Genomic DNA, 22,112 nt, shown 5'->3' with positions numbered 1-22,112 from the left:
TATCTTCTGTTCTATCTATTTTTATTTATTATACCAGTTGGGCCTGAATTTTTTGGGTGATCTCTTGTGATCTAAGGGATAGTTTATGGTCGTTTAGAATAGCAAATTTTGTCGTCAAAAAATATAAATTTTAACAAACATTTTATTTAGAATTTTCAGAAAAATGTTTCCACTGATTCTTATCGCTATAGTTACTGTTTTAATCTTCTATAGATATAGGAAACCAAAAAACTTTCCTCCAGGGCCCCCAAGGTAATAAATATTTCCTCCAGGGCCCCCATGTAATTAATATTTCCTCCAGGGCCCCCAAGGTAATTAATATTTCCTCCAGGTCCCCCAAGGTAATTAATATTTCCTCCAGGTCCCCCAAGGTAATTAATATTTCCTCCAGGGCTCCCAAGGTAATTAATATTTCCTCCAGGTCCCCCAAGGTAATTAATATTTCCACCAGGGCCCCCAAGGTAATAAATATTTCCTCCAGGGCCCCCATGAAGACATGACATGATAAATTTATGCTTGCAGTGATTACCAAAAACTCTGGAATAGAAAGACGACTTTTAGACTGAATTTGTTACTTTAAATACACCTAAATATTGCTATAAAGTCGTCTTCCTATTTTTATAGTTTTCTGGTTATCACTGTATTTATCCAACTGATGGATATTTTGATATTTTGTCTTTTTTTCAAAGATCTTTTTTTAATCTTACGAAAAATATAGATTAATACAACTTTTACTCTTGTTATATTTACGTATTTGATTTAATATTTTAATATTATTTTCATGATTATTATTATTATTATCATCATCATTCTTATTATTGTTAGATAAATTATTATTAGATATTAGATATATGTTAGATATATGTTGTTATCATTATTATTATCATTATTTTTATTAATATCATTTGTAGCATTATTATTATGATCATTATCATTATCATTATCATTAGCATTATTATTGTTATTATTATTACAGGATACCCTTGATAGGCTCGGCCCCCTTTCTTACCAAATACCCCACACTGTACCTTAGGGTTAACGGACTCATGTAAGTATATTTTAATACCCCACACTGTACCTCAGGGTTAAGGACTCATGTAAGTATATTTTAATACCCCACACTGTACCTCAGGGTTAACGGACTCATGTAAGTATATTTTAATAACAAATGAAGAAGAAAAAATGCACAGTGGTAAGAGATTATGTCAATACAATGAAGACTAATTTTTTATTTAAGTTTTGATGTTAACAAGCTTTTTTCGAATTAGAAGTTTACACGTTATCAAAAAGAAGCTTTTTAATTGATAGCTTCTCTTGACTTCTATGTTTTTAAGTGTATTCAAGCCGTTTAACAGCTTGATTTAAATCAAAATCGAAATCGAATGTCGTCTTCATTATATTGATATAATCGCCTACTTGCCACTTGGGTTACTGTTTGAATTGTTCACATTTGCATATGTATTTTTAGTGTTTAGCATAAATTTAGTTGTTAAGAACTGAAAATTAATTCTCATGGAAATTTCCAGGCAGAAATAACTTGATTTGATATTTTTAATTTAAATGTTATTGTTTTATCTAAACCAATATGTTTCATGTGCCTTATCTTCTCGTTTTCAAGCAACATGCGACATTTTTAAATGTCGTCTGCATTTTACGTGAATTTCTAAATTTGTGTGCCATCTAAAAAATCGTATTGAAAAGCAAATCTTAAATCTAAAACTTAAATCTTAAAATCTGTTTGCTTACATTTGTTTCCAAGGGGACAAACAAATTTTAAATACATCAGAAATAAGTTTGATAATATTTTTATTTTATTTTTTAATGTATTTTTGCGTTAGGGAGGAGTATGGAAAAATATGCGGATTCTATCTCGGGTCCAAATCCATTGTAATCCTCTCAGATCTAGAAATGATAAAAAAGGTAACAAAATACTGAGAAATTTTATCAAAAAGCAGAATTTAATTTCTCATCGGGAATATACCTTTTCCTTGTCAAAAAAATCTTTTTATCAACCATCCAAAAAGATTTTCATAATAATGTTAAGACGACTTTCTATTCCATTTTTGTTGTTAAAAAGATTTCTTTTTACTACAAGTTTACAAGTACTAGGCTTTTCTTCTATTTAAATTGTGAACATGTTCTTTTTGTTTACATTTTAAAAAAAAGAAGAAAAAAATTTTGCGGATTTTTAAAAAAGAAATCGCTGATTTAAGTTAATTAAATGAATTAAATTTTTTTACAAAACTTAAAACCTTTCAAACACATTTTTTAAAATTTTTTATCATTCATAAACATTCCCTGTGGTCACGTGATGTCCCACAAAAAATTTTGGCCCGATCGGTTCAGCCGTTTTGACGTTTATTGGATACAGACAAACAAACAGACAACCAAACACCCAAACAGACAGACAAGCCAAATTCATATATAGATTTAAAGAAAAACTGTTTGTTTATGTGTGAGCTTGATATTATTTAAAAATTAACCAAAAGTCGTACACCATACTAAGTTTAATCTTAAAATATTTAAAAAGTCGGTAAATATTTTGTAGATATGGATCAATATATTTCTAAGTATGTCCAGATTGGAAACTTTTGTGCTAAATACTGATCGCTTAATCCCAATACCCGCTGTGGGCACTTTTAGTCACTGTTGTCACTTTTAGTCACTGTGGGCACTTTTAGTCACTGTTGGCACTTTTAGTCACTGTTGGCACTTTTAGTCACTGTTGGCACTTTTAGTCACTGTGGGCACTTTTAGTCACTGTGGGCACTTTTAGTCACTGTGGGCACTTTTAGTCACTGTGGGCACTTTTAGTCACGGTTGGCACTTTTATAGTCACTGTGGGCACTTTTAGTCACTGTGGGCACTTTTAGTCACTGTGGGCACTTTTAGTCACTGTGGGCACTTTCAGTCACCGTGGGCACTTTTAGTCACTGTGGGCACTTTTAGTCACTGTTGGCACTTTTAGTCACTGTGGGCACTTTTAATTTGAAGATCTTTAAATAATGCGCCTTTCATTTTAGTAATTCCTTCACCGAGCAAAGCTACCCTCAACCCTAACAATGTGGATATCAAATAAAGATTAAATTAATCTGCAGATTAACAAAAGGTCGAGATTAAGCATTGGTTTTGATCTCAATACAAGAGTTCCCAGCTCAGGGTTTATTTTCAGTGTTTTATCAGTCAAAAAACAAAGTCCCTGGTGATGTTGTTATTTGAAGATTGAAAGAAGACGACTTTTACGTGGTTGTAAAGAAAACCCCGAATAACCTGTATCTCTAGGTGTATAAGACAGAAGAAGCATCACTAAGACCTAAAAATGCTGCTGGAAGTTTAAGGTAAACACGTTTAAAATGCATTTTCATATTAAAGTAAACATTTTAAAAATATATCTTTTTTTAAAACAGAGTTAGTGCTTAGCAGCAAAGGATGAGTGTACGGATTTATTTAATCTTGTTCTCAGATTCTTGGTTACCTACAGCCATGTCATCTTATTCATAATAATAATAAGAAACGAGCCGAATATAAATAAAGATTGTTAAATTAGTTTATTTATCCGTAAACTAAAAGTCTATTTTCAAGGAAAAGAACCAATCCATCATTCACATTTTCATATTCAATTAGTTTTGGGTCGTTATTAAAGTCTTTTTTTTGTGTGTGTATCCTCTAGTGTAGCAATTTATTTTGCGGTTTTTATGTTTTTTTGAAAATGCTAATGAGGAAAATTATTAGATTTGGTAAACCTGATGGTACAGATGTTAAAGGAATTCTCTTCAGCTCAGGTTAGAAAAAAACGGCACTTCAAGTGTAAATTAGATATCCATATTTTTGTGTTTGAAAAATGATTATTTGGATTTGTGGTATCTCTGGGATTGTGATAAAGCAATTATCAGAATTAAACACTTTTCGGAATAACAATCGCTTTGCCATTTTTGCGTATTTTTGCCATTTTTGCGAGAAAAAAGTGCATAGTTGATCTTTTTTTTACATTTTTTGTGCTAAAATCTTTAAATTTGAGCCCTTCACCCACCACTAATCATTAACCAGTAAATTCCAACGATACCCATTTCAGGAGAAAAGGCAAAACAATGATTTTTTACCAATCAGTAATTTTTTATCTCTCATGGTCAATACCAATATTTTGTAGCTTCTGATTTGTTGGACTTTATCTGTCGGAATATCCAGATTAGTGCTTTCTATAAGGATTACTGCTTTAACAAAAGTAGCTCATCGCTCATCGCTCTAATTATTAAGCATATTGTTGACATATTTTAGTTGCAGATATTTTAATCATCTTTTTTTATTTGTCAACTAATGTTAACATATGTCAACAAATAATTTAACAGGACCAGCTTGGAGAGAACAGAGAAGATTTGCTCTGAAAAATCTGAAAGGTGAAAAATTAATAAAGTTAAATTTTACTTTTGAAATTGCGCAGTTTAACCTTGAACCTAGGAGACACAGAAATAATTTATAAAATGTCGTCTTGACAATTTTTCAATGATTTTATATCATTATACTTATATCTCAGTAATTATATTTATAGATAAATAGCCATGAAATATGCGGAAAAACTCTGAAAGAGGTCATACAATTATTCGATAAAAAAATTAAATAACTTCAACATTTCCTTATTATCTGGAGGTTTGGAAGACGACATTTTATAAATTTATTTTGGTGTCTCCGAAGTTCTAGGTTAAACTGTATTTGTCAGAAAATCTTCATTTTCGTCTTTTTTTATAGATTTTGGTTTTGGTAAATCCAGTATGGAGGAGATGATCCAACATGAAGCCTTGAAGCTCTGCACATATCTTCACAAAACTAGTGGGCAACCTACACACCTTGGTAGGTTGGAAATATTAATATTAAAAAATAACTTTTATTATGAAAAAATGTAAACGCTGCAACATTTAAAATGGCAGAGATCTTCTAACTTCTAAGTTAAATTGTGCAAATAAGCCAACAAAGGAATTGAGTTTTTACCCTAAACCATCTTTGCGACCCAATGTCGTAGACCTTAGATATTTCAAACTATGAATTTTGTAAGATGAAATAATCAAAATTTGAAATATCAAAATATCAGGTTAAAAGATGAAGGGATTAGATAATTTGAGTTTGTGGCAAAGACTAAATTCCTTTGGTCAACAATCAAACAAGTCTTTTAGCTTGCGATTGCAATGATATGTTAGAATGGTGCTAGACAACAAAAGATTATAATCTTTTTTTCAGACTCATATCTGAATATATCTATTGTGAATGCTTTATGGAAAATCTTAGGTAAAATTAAAAACAATGAAAAGGAAAGATGGAAAAAAATGATAACTAGTTTTTTTACTGATAAATATTAAAATTGATAACACTTTAACCCAGATATTCGGATACAGAAAAAATTTATAAAATGTTGTTTTTTAAACCTACTAATAATGGAATGCTGCAGCTGCAAATATTTAGTTTTTTAATTAAAAAATGATATTTCATATTTCATGGCTATTATAAGGTATAATAGTATAAAACCAATTGAAGAAAGGTCAAGACGACATTTTATAAATTCTTTTAATGTCTCCAAAGTTCTGGTTAAAACTGTAAGAACTGAAAAAAATAAAGAAAAAAAAATTAAAAACACTGAATTTTATTTGTATTAAGTCGGAGAGGAACTAGATGTAGAGAATCCTAGTCATCTTGAAACTATAAATATCATTAATAAGCTTGTCAGGAAACTAAACCAAATACAAATTTAATTTTAGGAATTATATTCCGAGTCTAAAACTAGTTTTAGACTCTGGTTTAAAGAACCCTTTAAGTTATATATATCAATATTTGAAGCAATTGTTATGATTTTTTGAGTTATTTTTTTTATAAAAATTTAACTCTCTTGAAGAGCTGTTTTTCTCGTAAAAATACATGGATGGTTGTTGAAGAAGGAAGTTATTGAGATAAAATGCAAAATTAGTTTTTACACATAAAAGACTTTTGGTGTGATTTTTCCTCCTCTCCCTTAAAAAATTATATAATCTTTTATGATGTTTCGATAAAAATTAAACCAAATTCAAATTCAAATGATAATATTGATGATTTGATTTACTTGATTGATGAAAACAAAGCTGGAAAGATTTAAAAAAAAAAATATTTGAATGTTCAACGTGAAGGTCGTCTGGAGGAGTGAACCATCCCTTAGCTCAGGAAACTTTTCTAAAAGATTATTTTCAAAATGTCCCGGATCAAAAATTATATATTTTCAAAAAGTCCCAGATCAAAAATGATATATTTTCGAGAAGTCCCGGATCAAAAATAATATATTTTCAAAAAGTCCCAGATCAAAAATGATATATTTTCGAGAAGTCCCGGATCAAAAATAATATATTTTCAAGAAGTCCCAGATCAAAAATAATATATTTTCAAAAAGTTCCGGATCAAAAATATATATTTTCGAGAAGTCCCGGATCAAAAATAATATATTTTCAAGAAGTCCCGGATCAAAAATAATCTATTTTCAAGAAATTTCAAACTTTTTTCGTGTTTAAATTGCTAAAATTTAGAGTAAAATGTTTCCAGATATTTCCCCCGCTAGTGAAGATGTTTCCAAAGTTCTTCCTGAAGGAAAAGAAATTATTACGACGAGAAACGACATGTTTGTCAATGGTTAGAAAAAAAGTTCAAAGATCTTTTTAACGGAATTAAGAAGAAAATTAATTTATTTTATTGATCCTTAATCTATCATTACTATTTAATTTCTTACCCCCTGATAAAGGATGTAGCAGATGTGATTAAAACTGTGCGTGATCTCACTACACCCCTCCTACATCAACACAAACAGTCATTTGATCAAAATAATCTTAGGTTACATTTTTTGGATTATGAAAAACATTATTTTTTCCCCCAAAACTCTCATTTTCTAATCCTTTGATATTTCAGATTATGAATTCTTTTACAGTTTCACCCAGAACTTTGCAGACAACGAAATAATTTCTAAAATGTTGTTTTCTCAACTTACTCAAAATGGAATGGATATAATTGCTTTTCATCGAATAGTTCCTGCATATTTCATGGCTAATTATTATTTTCACACAAAAAAATAGATAACTTTCAAGCCGGAACAAAACATTATTCACAACAAACTTAGCTGGTGAGATAGGTCAAATATGCCTATGATAGGCCAGGTACTGTAAAAAATCTGGCCGCGCCATTAAAGTTGAAACTGAGCTGGCAAAGGATAGGCCGGGCCGGTACTTGTCCCGCGTTACTAAGGCCGGTCCGGTTCAAATTCAAACTGACCCTTGTCCACCGTGCAAAATAAAATTCAAGACAGAATTTTATAAATTTTTTAGATTTCTCCAACTTCTATGTTAAATTTTACATCTAATAGTCAAAAGTTTTGATATGTACTAAATGGCAATAAAAACGGTAAAGCCGCGTAATTTTTTTCTTTCAAAAAGAAGAGTAAAATATAAAATTATTTTGAAATTAATATTCATAAATTTTTTTTTTTGCCAGGGATTTTGCTGATGTGCATATACAAGCTCAGCTTGAAGCTCAGCCTGGATCCAGCTTTCATGGAGAACAGGGAGCTCAGAACTTAGAGATTAATCTTCTTGGTAAATTTATTTTCTAACCTTTCAATCAATGCCCGGTTCACAATGGTACCTACTTAAAACCTTTATTTGATAATGTGGAAGATGTATATTGTGGATTTTATAGCTTGAAAAATATTTAATCCCCTTTATTTGCAAAAGAAATGCGCAAGTCTGTTTTGTGGTGAAACCAAAATTGAGAATAATGAATTCTTTAGATAGATAAAGTATGAACATCGTATTTCTACTAAATCAGACATAGTATTTAGGGGTATCATTGTGAATATAACATAAAAATGCGGATTTCTCCGTCGCCAATGATTAGACTATTGTTTAAGGGTATTGTTGTGAATCAGACATATGCCACTGTATAAATAGAGGATCAGTTTAAACCACTACAATTTCTTTTAATGTGCCATCTCAAATATCCGTAATATTTGACAAATTTCGATATCTTTCAAATATAATTTATTTCTTTTTAGATTTGATGATTGCTGGTTCTGAAACGACAAGGTGATTTCCACAAAAATCTAATTTAAAAAAAAAATTTCTTATCATTTTGAATTTAAAAAAAAAATGATATTTATTTTCAGTACAACGATTACTTGGGGAATACTATACCTACTTCACCACCCTGATGTAAGTAAAAGATAATTCAACATAAAAAAGAACATTTTAAAACGTTGAAGTTAAAATTTACACCTAATTTTATGCAATCTTGTTTTTTCGGAGATAATTTATATTTTGCAAGTTTCACTTTTATACTTAAATTCATACCTAAAAATATATTAGTTTTCAAGAATTGAGGCTTTGCCACAAACTAAAATTTTCTAATCCAATTGCATCTTTACAACCCGATATAGTAGACTTTAGATATTTTGAACTATGGATTCTGTTAGATAAAAAAGTCTAGGGTTTGCACCATTAGGTTGTAAAGATATTGGGATTATAAAACAGGAGACTAAACTCCTTTATATTTTGTGATTTTTACGTAAATGCTTAGCAGATGGAGTTTTAATGGTTTCCAATTAATAAATTATTTTTTAGATTCAAGAACGTCTCCATGAGGAACTTGATAGTATAGTAGGAAGGGATAGAATACCTACACTTCAGGTATATACTTGGATTGATTACCTACTCTTCAGGTATATGCTTGGAAAGATTACCTACTCTTCAGGTACATTGGTTAGCTCTTATAGATATTTCTTTCTTTTATTTTAGTAAAATTGCCACGCGTTGGGTCAACCACAGGATTAACTAGACGGGCCGGTACGGTTCGAATCATGCAACTTTTAAACTTATGTTTACTGGTTTAGGATGAGGCTAAACTACCGTACATGAGTGCTACACTTCATGAAATACAAAGATCTTCAAGCATTGTACACATTGGTGTACCGCACAGGACAGGTACAGCACATTGTTTTCAAATAAACATGAGCATTAAAGGGACTGTAAGCGTAACTTTATTAGTGACCATCCATGCAAAGATGGTGATACCCGATTCACAACTGTACCCTTAAAACATTTGTCTGAACAAGTTTGAATTATACAGTGAAACCCTTAATAAAGAATGCATCGAAAGAATTCATCAAATGTCGTATTCTTCACTTTCTGATAATGGAATGTTGCAGATATTTGGTTTTTTAATAAAATGATTATATGGAACTCTTTAAAACTGTTTCCGCATATTCATGGCTATTTATTTAATTTCGCAAATACTGAAATTTACGTAATATAGTATAAAACTCATTAAAAAATTGTCAAGACGACATTTGAAAAATTCTTCCGATGTATTCGTTATTAAGGGTTTCACTGTACCTATGTTAAAACTGAGTATTTTCGTCTTTTGCGATTTCTATTGCTGGAAAACATACATGAGTTAACAGAATGAAACACTCCTAGAAAAACAATAATATCTTCCACATTACTGATCAGATAAAGGTTTCAAGGGTACTGTTATAAATCGGACATTGCCATCTTTGCATGGAGGGTCACTTGAACTTACGCTTACACTCCCTTTAAGTGTTCGATTTGTGGGAATACCATTTGCTCTTATTTCCGGGATTTCCAAAATGAATTTTTTAATGTCGTACTTTCATTAAGATATAGAAATATAGCCAATCGTGGGGCGGAATTAATCCCAGTACAATACGAGGATAGGGTCGGACTAGTACGAATTTAGTAGAGCTTTCATGATCCCTGATATTCTGAGATTGCAGTGGAGGCCTGTCTTCTAACAAGTCTTTGATATCTACTTCATTTTATTAGAAGACATTTTTTTCTGACGCCTTTTTCTTCTTATAATTTCAAAAATCAAAGACGCTTTTGATTTTCATTTTTAACAATAATTAAAATTTAACAAAGTTTTGCATTTTTAGTCTTTTTTCATTTGATATTAGGAATCTGAATCCCTAAGTAAGTTTTGTTACAACAATATTCAGCCGCCTGTTTGTTTAGTTTTTTATTCAAATAATTAAAATTATTTTGATTACGTTCAAACGATTCTACAATTTTACAATGTCAAGGAAAAGTAAACAAATATTTAAGTACAAATAATGATTTATTATTGAATTACTGACATTAAAGACGGCCAATTATCTGACTTTTGTTTTGCACAATCGATCAGAATTCAGAATTAGACAATTAGAAAACCCCAAATAGATGCTAGTACAATAGATGGCAACGTAGAATTTGTACACTCTCAGTACAGCTGTATTCTTACGTCACAAGTGTCAATTCAGTTTTCGTGTCCGACAAAACTATTGATAATAGTGATAATTTTAGAAAAAATGCTTATTTTACAGTACATTAAGTACAATTTCATGTGTTCCTTTATTTTCAGTTTTTAAACTTTTTTATTTAATCTTGGAAAACATGTCAACTAATGTGAGAAAATTTAGTTTTCCTTGTTATATTTGACACGTTGTGTATAATTGATCCATTTCTCTGTTGCCATCTATTGTACTTGATAATTTACATGGAAACCCCTAATATGTTTATATATTGAATTGGATGGATTATAATCCTAATATATTTAGATATCTTGCGANTATGTTTAGATATTGAATTGGATGGATTATAATCCTAATATGTTTAGATATTGAATTGGATGGATTATAATCCTAATATGTTAATATATTAAATGAAATGGAATTTGATCTTCAATATGTTTAGATGTAGATATAGAATTAGACAGTTTTGTGATCCCGGCCGGATCGACAATTTTTGCAAATATTATGCAGGTAATTTTTCGTTTTAAAAGATTAGAATTTTGTTTTGGAAAAGTCATGTATTTTTTTTGTAATTCGTGTTTCATAGGAAGTTTGTTTGTTTTTCTTTAATTTTCTTTAAGTTAAAATGGGTGGCTTAATAAAATTTACAACATGTCATCAGTGATTTAAGTGCTTATAATTTGCAAATTTTTCAAATCGTCAAAAGTTTTGAAAAAAGGTTAGAGAAAAACCTTCTTTAATCTTCAATTTAAAAAAAAGATAAAATATAACCCAACTTTTTGCTCAATACCTAGAAAAAATTAAATATTTTTTTTTCTACAGGTGATGCACAACCCAGAAGTGTTTAAGGATCCTCTTATCTTTAACCCCAGCAGGTATTTTAATCACCCCCCTCCACTCTCAATATTTTCGATTTTAACCACCCCTGCCGCCCCCTCTTCACTTTTTCTTATTTTTTTATAATCTTGGGGTTCACCGAGTTCACCCTAAGATTTCTTACTTTTGGACCTGTTTGTTTAACAAAAATAGGTTTCTATAAAATAGCGCATTTAAACAATTTAAATTTTGAAGAAAAGAACAGAATACATGTCTCAAATTCTTAATAGATAATCTCTAAATCTTTGAAATCTGATGATGTAAAACTTTTACTCTTTGTTCTAGTCAAATAAATAGTTTGAAAAATCAATGGTCCACGACATCAGGTTGCAAAGATACAGTGGTATCCATTAAGGTTGAGAATAATAAGACGACCAAAAACTTGTTGAATTTAAACATCTTAATGATGGAATTACTCGCCTGCCTTCAATACACCCTTTTAATGATTTACTTAATGATTTTGTATATCAAGAACTTATGCCCAAATGCGAGGCAGTGTGCTCTGGATGTATGAAAAATCTCGTTCTTTGTGGGTTACCTATTAACGGATTCAAATTTCCTTGGCTCTCTTTTTAAACTATCATCAAAAATAAGACTTTTACAAAGGTCGTGAGGACGGTCTCTAATAAACGAGGCTAGTCTGGGCTGAGTATGTTTATTTCTTGATAATAAAACATAACTCGAAAAACAGTTTTGTAAATCACACACGAGTATACTATATCATATATTTGGTTTGGCGAATCTCCGGAGGGCAGAAGCTGTGGAAATATCGTCTTCCAGACTATAAGAATAAAATGTATAAGATCAAGTAAACAAAAATTGTAATTTAGGTTTATAGATGAATCTGGTAAATTCCAGCCAAATCCTAATGTAATTCCTTTCCTAGTTGGAAAAAGGATCTGTTTAGGTATTATAACATTTTCACAGGGTTGTATATTTTAAAGTATTATTAGAAGGTCAAATTTACGCCACGTCACTGGGTCGACTTTGTGCAACCTCTAGCTATATTTAAGTTATATAAGATATATATATATATTATTATATATAAGAATGACAAAAGCATTATCAAAGTATATTACATGAAACTAACTCGTCATAAATAAACAGTTTTACGTGAAAGGAATGAATGAAAAATAAGATCCATGGCCTTTTTTTTTGAAAGTTTTGAAATTTCTTTAGGTTCTAGTTTAGCAGAGAAAGAATTGTTTTTATTTTTTTCCCTTCTTCTTCACACCTTCTCCTTCCATCCCGTACCAGAAGAAAAGGTAAAACCGTTCTTGAAGGTAAATTTTTTAACAAAAAAGATCTTCCATTTTTAATAAAAATTTCTTGTTTCAGTTACCCAGCTACAGCACTAAGAGGTATATCTTTTATCAATACGATTTAAAAATTAAGAAATGTTGAGAATAAAATAGAAAACCCAAAATAAACTTCTTAAGACATTTGTTTCGTTTATAAAAAAAATTGAGTCTTTGCCACAAACATATGATATTCCAATCCCTATATCTTTGCAACCCAATGGCGTAGATCTTAGATATTTCAAACCATAAATTCTGTTAAATCAAATTATCAAGTTTGAAATATAAACGCAAGGAAAAGGCTCAATTTCCTTGTTTTATTACTATTTTTCTTTTTTTAAATTTGAACATCCCAAACCAAATTAAATAAGCCTAACCAAAACATTTCTGTTTATATATCTTTAAAAAACTGACTTAAGGTATGGGGGGTGTCAAGGTTAATATTTAAAAAGTTAACACTCAGTGCCATCTATAATGATTATTTAGTACTGTTGATACGAGTAATACAATTATACGGTTCTGTCCCAAATACTCCCTCATCGTGAAGCCAAGAAATTAGGCATATAACCCAAGCCTAGAAATCAGGCCTAGAATCCAAGCCAAGAAATCAGGCTTAGAATCCAACCCAAGAGGTTGGGTCTAGAATCCTGTAAAGGTAAATACTGAATTCTCCATAACATCAAAATAAGACACTACAGGTCAAATCATCAAAATTAAGATAAATTCAATTGTACAAAAAATCTAAAATTTCAAGGGTCTCCTAGGTACATTAGGTTAAAGATTCATTAAGAGAACGAATTATTTGGTGTTCAGCCTAAAACAATAATCAATTATCTATCTTAGTTTTGCTCTTGTATTACCATATCAATATGCATTTATATAATAATTCCGTATTCCCGTATTTTTTTGTCAATTCTTTTTGAAAAACACCATGTAAAAGTCTAAACTTAAAAAAAACATAGGGTCAAATTTGGCATTGGGGTTCGTATGCCTACCTTGTAGATTTTTATCAAAAATGGAAAAATGTAATAGAAAAATAGAGAAATAGAAAAATAGAGAAATAGAGAAATAGAGAAATAGAGAAATAGAAAAATAGAAAAATAGAAAAATAGAAAATTAAAGAAATAGAAAAATAGAAAAAGCTGGGTTTTTGATCATTTATTATCGTTTTTGGCTCAATTCAAAATCACTTGTCCAAAACATAAGAATACGGAATTTTTATATAAGTACTTACGTAGTAATTGCAGGGGCAAAACTAAGATACTTAAAGGAAGTGTTCGCAAAAAAATGAAAGGGGTTATAGGCTTACGTCGAAAAATATTCGCTTTTGATCGCTACTTATCTTACTTCTATCTGTTGTTTAAAACGACTCATGCTGAAGAATCCATACAAAATCAGAAAGTTGCAGCATTCAATTCGGATCGTAAAAATTCAATCTGATTTCAAACAAATCATTAAGATATTACAACCAATAATCACCGATAATTTTTCGACGCATTTATATTTTTTTAAAAATTATGATCAGATAGTTACTTTTGAAAACATTTATTCCTGTTTCGAGGATTATTGATAATGAAGACGACATTTTCATATTTTCCAGGAATGTTCAAAAATCCAGCGCCAACGAAATATTATTATAAAAAAACAAAACCAAAATATTATGAAATGTAAACTATATACGAATGCTTCGAAAAATAATATCTGAATGATTTGTTTGAAATTAAATTGATTATTTTACGATCCGAGTTAAATGTTGCAACTTTCGGAATTTGTATGGACGCTATGTTTTTAGCAATTTTCTCCTTATAGAGGCAAGAGATAAGTAAAATTTGTTGCGATCAAAAGCGCTTATTTTTCGCCATTAGTCTATACCCCCTTTCATTTTTCGCGAACACTCCCTTTAATTTTTATATTATTAGGCTGTACACCAAATAATTCGTACTCTCCTGAATAGTTAGTTTTTTAATAATTGAATTTATCTTAAAATACCTAAATTTGACTTATTAAAGATACTGATTTTACAAACAAAGAAAAATTGTAATTTACACTTAAAATCTCATTATTCAATTATTACATTATTTTTTTATCAATATAAGAGTAATTATGTTTTTTTCTTAAATATTATAATTCTTTTATCTAAATTTGAAGAGAAATATTGTTCTTATTATTGTTAAATATTAAATATAGAATTGTGGTTAACATGTATCTCTGAAGCAAGAAACATGTCTGCCATATTTATTTGAGGTTTCAGACAATTTTCGATCAATTTGTTTTTATCAGACAATTTATTACAACAAAAGTTTATTTATATATATAAATATATATATTTTATTTATATATATGAGCTGAACCATCCTTCTTTAACTTTGTGTTTCTTAAATTACATAGATTGAGATGAAATGTTTCTAAATTATTTATACAGAGCTGAAAACTTTAGAATGAGATATCCATAATCCCGATTACTTAATCTGAGTATCCAATAGACATTGGACACACTTTTGATTTTCTTCTTAAACCGTTCTGTCTTGGATATAGTAAAGAAAAATCAAAAACTGGTTTAAAAAAAAGAAAGTCTCTCCCGTTTCTGTATATTAATCTTAAATGGCGCGCAAAATTTCAAACTTATCGGCTTCATATACGCGACTCTGATTGGTTGAATTTTATTCACTTTTCAGGATACTTAAGTACAAGATTAGGTTAGTCTCGATATTAAGAAAAAAAGGATCAAGCATTTATCTCGATATCCACCATTCTAAAGTTGTCAGCTCTGTACACATGTACTATTTTATAAATGCTTGTAAAATCTTGTTAATTCAGTGTAAAACATAAATATTAGATAAGTTGTAAAAATGTTATTTTTTGTTGTGTTGGTGAGAAATAGAGGAATGTAGATACGAGATTAAATATATCTAAAATAGGATGAGTAGATTGCATGCCATGCATCAATAATTTTCTATCACTACCTGAATTAAGATATTAAAATATGATATTTTAATCTGTTAACAGTCCCTTGAAATGAACAGTTGTGAGGCGACTGTATTCTTATTATTCCACTTAAAGGATTAAATACTTTAGATTTACATATTTTAAATCTCAAATCTTGAATCTTGATGCTGATAAATAAACAATGAAAGAATTAATTCAGCTTTAGAATTAAATTTAGTCAAACTGTTATAAACTAAATAAAAAAAAACGTCGAACTAAACTCACGTCAAACTATTTTAAAACTAAAAATACAGAACAAAAAGAATTGCCACAAACTCTAATTTCTAATCCCTATATTAGAGCACCGTGATGGTGTGAACCTTTGATATTTTTAACCTAGATTATTTGACCAAACTGTTTATAAACTAAAAATAATAAACTAAAATCAGTAAAACTAAAAAAACACTGAACTGAATTTGGTCACACTGTTTTAAAATTAAAAAACAATGAACTGAATTCCGTCAAAGTGTTTTAAAACTAAAAACACTGAACTGAATCCAGTCAAACTGTTTTAAAACTAAAAAACACTGAACTGAATTTAATCAAACCGTTTTAAAACTTAAAGTACTTAACTGAATTCAGTCAAACTTTTATAAACCAAAAAACACTGAACCAGATTCAGTCAGTTTTTAAAAATGAAAAAACTTCCAAATTCAGAAAAACTAAAAAATAATGCACTGAGTTCAGTCAAACTGTTTTAAAGCTAAAAAGAAACTGAACTGAATTAAGTCAAACTATTTTAACACAAAACAAAAACATTGAACTCAATTCGAGTCAACCTGTTTTCAAACTTAAAAAACTGAGCTAAATATTCAGTTACCAATGACCAATAAATAAGGCTGGGCGTCGTTCCTGTGGAACAATCGTTCTTTTACGAGAACAAAGAAAACTATAAAGAACGATTCCATCGTTCCATAAAAGAACGGGACGCATAGAAGGTGTATACATTGCATTTTACATTTCCATTACATTTTAACCCGAAATTTAAAACATATAATTTTAAGTATATTTTCGTCAGAAACGTTTTATTATAAAATCGTCATTTTTTACTTTTTTAACTAACTCTTTTCCATAAAACATTTGTCTTGGACACCTATAAAGTAACCTCATCCCCCCCCCCCGCCTATCTTCTTGGCAAAGAATGGAACGGGGCGGATGGAACCGTTCTTCGACTAAGAACACCAAGAACAGAACGGAATGGGATGACTGTTCTTCGACTAAGAACGGAACGGAACGAGAACGGAACGATAGGGAAAAAAGGAGCAAGAACGGAACGATCTAGCCGAAGGCCCTCGTTCTAGAACGGAACGGAACGATTTTAGAAAAGTGGCAACGTGCCCAGCAACAATTAGCTTTTAAATCTTGATTTTTTCTTTGGGTGTATGGTTTCAAACCCAGTAGCTTTCAAACTTTGTCTAGGCAAAAGTGATGTAGATATCATTATTTTATGCACATACATTTATTCTTAAAAGTTATCTGCGTATTTACGCAGCAAAGACAAAGACGGAAATCAAATTTTTAGGCACACAAACTGTAAATCTGGATTGAAACTCTTTTAAAAGGAGAAAACTGGTCTCTTTCAATATATCTATTTATTTTCTCCCTTTTAAACAGGTCTTATTCATATATGACGATTATAGTGGAAATTAAGGGCAGTTAATCTGTTTGCAATAATACAATTTTCATGATACATAATTGACAGACGTTTCCGGTTAACTTAATATGCATACTTAATACAATCGGTTACCTTCCACCCTAAACCTTTTCCCTCTTAATACTTTTAATCAATGCCTACTACTTCCCCCCCCCCCCATCGACCATCAACAAGAACAATTTTTTAATGTTCTTGTTGAGCAAGTTCTTAATCTGATTTAGTTTATTCTTAACCCCCCCCCCCCCCCCCCATATATTTATTCAAAATGATTATTAGAACAAATTTCAAATAACTCTCTATTCATAGAGGGCAGGCGTGTACGTTTTACAACGATCTAGCTTTGTCTGAAGATTGCATATCCAACATTTCATCTTTGAAAACTTATTATTGTTAATAATGTTGTTTCTCTTAGAAGTGCATTGTGGATTTTTGCTGAAAAGGAGTGGCCGCGGCAATGTATGGTGGTTTGCAGTATTGTGAAAAATCAAAAAAAAATTTAGAATTCATTTCAGACAGATAAAACGTTTCCACGATGTATAATCACTGAGTTTGAGTGCAAAGTCGATGTTCAAAATCATGAGGGTGGTTACGTTTTCAGGATTGAGTTTTTTAAAATTATTAAATAAAAACGACAAAAAATATAGTAGAAATTCTATAGTAAACTAATTAGATGTTTAGAAACATATTTCTGAATAGAAATTTGTCAATAAATCAATGCTATAATCAATTATTTCGTTTTTATCATTATATTGAATTTCTTATTTTCTATGAATTTGTTCGCAGATTTCTAGAAATTCTTCAAATGTCGTCTTTTCAATAAAAATTTCAGAAAATCTGCAGATGATCTTTGTGATCAATGGGAAATTATAAAAAACTAATAATTAAATAAGATTATTTATTTTCTATGATAACAGTTAATTTTTATTTTTTCAACCTGTTCCTAAACAAGTAATTAGTTTACCGTAGAATTGTTACTACATTTTTTTTGTCGTTATTTAATAATTTAAAAAAAACCGTTCCTGAAAACGTACCCACCCAAATTTATGATTTTGAACATTGACTTTGCGCTCAAACTCAGTAAATATACGTCGTAAAAAACATTTTATATGTCTTAAATGAATCCTAAAAAATGTGTCAACAATACTACATATTCAGTTCAACCACCATACATTGCCGGTCACTCCCTTTAAGAAACCATAAAAGAAATGTTAACATTAATCAATTTTTAAAACTAGAAAAAACGACGATATCTTCCACATTAAGTATCGTGGTCCCCCACTCCCTCCATCTTCCCCGGCACGTGTCCATAGTAACTTGTTATCCGTATTTTATCCAAAATATAACATTTGGTGACATTTTTAATCATACACGATAAATATTGCAAACCTTTAAATTGAATCTAAAAAATTTGCAAAAAATTGCGAAACATGCAATACTTTGATTTGTTGAAAACTGTCTTATTTTTGCAATTACACCTAACAAGCTGCAAGCCTCAGATCAAATAAGAATTTAATATTTTCTGCAACCATACTTCATTTTTTACTCTCTATTCTAAATCCTGTAACCTGTGTTTTATATCCTGTATCCTGTATCCTGTATCCTGTATCCTGTATCCTGTATCCTGTATTCTGTATCCTGTATCCTGTATCCTTGAGGGGATGGGATGGGAAAGATGAAGGCTGGGAGAATGAGGGAGAGAGGAGGGGGTGGATAGTGATGTTGGTTAATTTTGGGTGTTTAACTATATACAGTTCTTAGATCTTGAGAGTTTTTTTTACACGATTCAAAACGAATAACGATCAATGTCACCAGTCCGAAGTGGTGAGAGGTATTGGATGAGAAACAGAGATGGGATGGAATTGAAGAGAATGGATAAGAGGTATTGGATGAAAAACAGAGATGCAATGGAATTGAAAAGAAGGGTGAGAGGTATTGGATGAGAAACAGAGATGGGATGGAATTGAGGAGAAGGGTGAAAGGTATTGGATGAGAAACAGAGATGGGAAGGAATTGAGGAGAAGAGTGAGAGGTTTTGAATGAGAAACAGAGATGGGATGGAATTGAAGAGAAGGGGTGAGAGGTATTGGATGAGAAACAGAGATGGCATGGAATTGAAGAGAAGGGGTGAGAGGTATTGGATGAAAAACAGAGATGGGATGGAATTGAAGAGAAGGGGTGAGAGGTATTGGATGAAAAACGGAGATTGGATGGAATTGAAGAGAAGGAGTGAGAGGTATTGGATGAGAAACAGAGATGGCATGTCATTGAAGAGAAGAGGTGAGAGGTATTGGATGAGAAACAGAGATGGGATGGAATTGAGGAGAAAAGGAAGAGGTAATGGATGAGAACCAGAGATGGCGTGGCATTTAAGAGAAGAGGTGAGAGGTATTGGATGAGAAACAGAGATGGGATGGAATTGAGGAGAAAAGGAAGAATTATTGGATGAGAAACAGAGATGGCATGTCATTGAAGAGAAGAGGTGAGAGGTATTAAACAAAACTGTGATAACAGAATGTTTGGAGAAAAATAAAAAAAAATAAAAATGAAAACATCTGTGACCAGGATGTTTAAAGGGAATGATTACATTAACCTGTCCAATACTTGATAATTTTCCCTTTAAACTTATTATTCAACATCTGTTTAAACACCTTTAAAGGCAGGGGAGGGAGGACAGAAAAAAATTGACCCTTTTTGATTTACATACAATTACATGTAAAGTTTAAAAATAATTTAATTTAGCTTTTTGTAAGTTATAAATAAATATATAAACATTTAGGTTCTTGTTTCTATTTTATACGTATTCCTTGTTTTAGCAGGTGTGGACCATTGATTGACCACCACAGAGTACAGACCCTTACCCAGACTGAACAACATTTATTTGATAAATAGTTTCATTTCAATAGGAAAATAGAATATATGATATATATTTTATAGGAAAATGGGAATATATGATTTGTATTTTATTAAAGGGATGAAAAAGATTAAGAGAATTAATAGGATAAATAGGATAAATAGGATAAATAGGATAAATAAGATAAATAGGATAAATTGTATGAATAGGACTAATATGATGAATATGATGAATAGGATGAATAGAATGAATATGATGAATAGAATAAATAGTATGAATAGGATGAATAGGGTGAATAGGATGAATAGGATGAATAGGAAGAATAGGATGAATAGGAAGAATAGGATTTTAGAATGAATATGATAACAGGATGAATAGGATTAATATAATGAATAGGATAAATAAGAGAAATAGAATAAATAGGAAAACTAGGCTAAATAACATAAATTGGACGAAAGGAATGAATAGGATAAATATAATGAATAGGATGAATAGGATGAATAAATGAATGGGATAAATAGGATGAATAGGATGAATAAATGAATGTATGAATAGATGAACAGCTGTTGAAAAGAGAACATTCCTGTACAATGTGAGTTTAATGTTTGTCTTTACTCAGTGTAAATACAGTTCACTTAGTATCTTCTTACATACACACACATATACACACACACTCAAGCACACACATTCTGCAGGTGTGGATGGTGGGATGGTAATTAAAAAATCCATATTTATCTATCTATCTATCTGTTGAATAGAGTTGAATGGTTTTCAGAATTTGACCGTAATTAATGACACCTACATACACTACAGAGTTTTACAATTCATAATTGTTTGCCATCTGTAGCTATAATATATAATGTATATGGGTGTCAAAAAACAGTATTTGTTCATCTAATATAGTCATATAACCAGTATAAATCAAAATGAAAGTCGTCCGTGTTTAATCTTTTGATTATGAATGTGCAGGGTTACTTACAAAGGATGAGACTGGAAAGACGACCTAAACTATTTATTATTATTATAAAGATTTATTCACACACAAAGATATGAATACATATATAAAATTTGATGATTTTAAGGTTTTAAGTCTTCTGCCTTTATTTAGCAAAGAACGAGGCAAGTTTACAGTTGCATGAAAACAATAAGGAACCATGAATACAATGACACAGGCAGTAAAAATTTCATAAAGTCGTCTCTGCAGTTTTATACTTATATATCGTGAACGTACGAAAAATGAATTCCTTAGAAGTTAGAACTCAAGGTACTAATGCAAGGAAAGTTATTTCAGAGGTGTACGCATTTTTTGTACTGCAGTGTACTGTCTTTGGGCGGATAGGTAAACACAAGACCGATGTCACAGCCTGACATGGAATCAATTTTCACAAAAATAATCTTTAAAATATTCTGGTCATAGGAAACTATTATGTGAATTTTCAAAATTATCAAAATTCAATGCTCCTGCTCTCAATATAGGACAGAACCCTATAAACCTAATCTTAAAGAAAAAACTTGAAAAAGAACTTGAAACTACAGGATTTTCCAATAAATATGGGAATTAAATGACGGCTTCTATATCGTCTTCATTCCAAGCGGGATTATTTCGTAAATATGATTTGACGTATCACAGTTAAAACATTTAACACGGAAAACTACTAGTCTAGGGATTTCCAAAATGTGGTCTACCATTTTTTTTACCTTTAAAATTGAAGGAGATATTAGGAAATTGTTCCAGATTCCAGTTAATCAAAAATCAAAAAAAACATTCCAATGTTTAATATCTCCGTTAATTTAAAGATGCAATGAAGGTAGACCTTATATTGGAAAGCTCATTAAACGTTCAATCTTTTTTTATGAACTTTATGTCATTTATTAATTATCGGAAATCAAAGACGGTATTCAAGTCGTCTCTCAATTCCCATGTTTATTGGGACACCCAGTAGTATTAATTTGCTCTCTAATAAAACAGTTTTTCTGCGTACTTACACAGCGAACATTTAGTGAAATTTTTCTTGATGAGAAATTTTCTCTTTCGTTGTCATTGAATCATGTTTTACTAAATCCCCGAAAGTTTTTCTTGCTTCTGATTGGCTGAAGAAACTTGTATCTGCATTGTGATTGGTCGAGACCTGGATTAGTTTCTTCTAA

The 22,112-nt window shown here is 30.5% G+C and overlaps 1 protein-coding gene across 1 annotated transcript; it reads left to right on the top strand.

The window, feature by feature from the left end:
* The first annotated feature begins 287 nt into the window (after positions 1 to 287).
* On the top strand, positions 288 to 13,263 carry LOC111716275 (cytochrome P450 2C15). The gene is made up of 23 exons (XM_023491713.1): positions 288 to 311; positions 977 to 1,048; positions 1,839 to 1,920; positions 3,283 to 3,338; positions 3,733 to 3,782; positions 4,347 to 4,394; positions 4,744 to 4,845; positions 5,230 to 5,277; positions 5,644 to 5,713; positions 6,147 to 6,180; positions 6,553 to 6,639; positions 6,749 to 6,837; positions 7,492 to 7,592; positions 8,051 to 8,081; positions 8,162 to 8,207; positions 8,616 to 8,681; positions 8,885 to 8,975; positions 10,743 to 10,810; positions 11,123 to 11,175; positions 12,007 to 12,083; positions 12,356 to 12,441; positions 12,515 to 12,537; positions 12,961 to 13,263. Coding segments are annotated over exons 2-23 (1,383 nt in total). The 5' UTR covers positions 288 to 311; positions 977 to 1,046; the 3' UTR covers positions 13,034 to 13,263.
* Positions 13,264 to 22,112: the final 8,849 nt, after the last annotated feature.

The sequence above is a fragment of the Eurytemora carolleeae genome, unplaced genomic scaffold (assembly GCF_000591075.1).
Source record: "Eurytemora carolleeae unplaced genomic scaffold, Eaff_2.0 scaffold2013, whole genome shotgun sequence".
Classification (NCBI taxonomy): Eukaryota; Metazoa; Arthropoda; class Copepoda; order Calanoida; family Temoridae; genus Eurytemora; species Eurytemora carolleeae.
The sequence above is the reverse complement of the archived record's forward strand: the minus strand, read 5'-3'. Positions and strand labels throughout refer to the sequence as shown.

Coding starts and splice junctions, on each gene's coding strand:
- LOC111716275 (XM_023491713.1), top strand. Junction 5,278..5,643: donor TGCTTTATGGAAAATCTTAG/GTAAAATTAAAA, acceptor ATTTGTATTAAG/TCGGAGAGGAACTAGATGTA. Junction 8,208..8,615: donor ACCTACTTCACCACCCTGAT/GTAAGTAAAAGA, acceptor ATTATTTTTTAG/ATTCAAGAACGTCTCCATGA.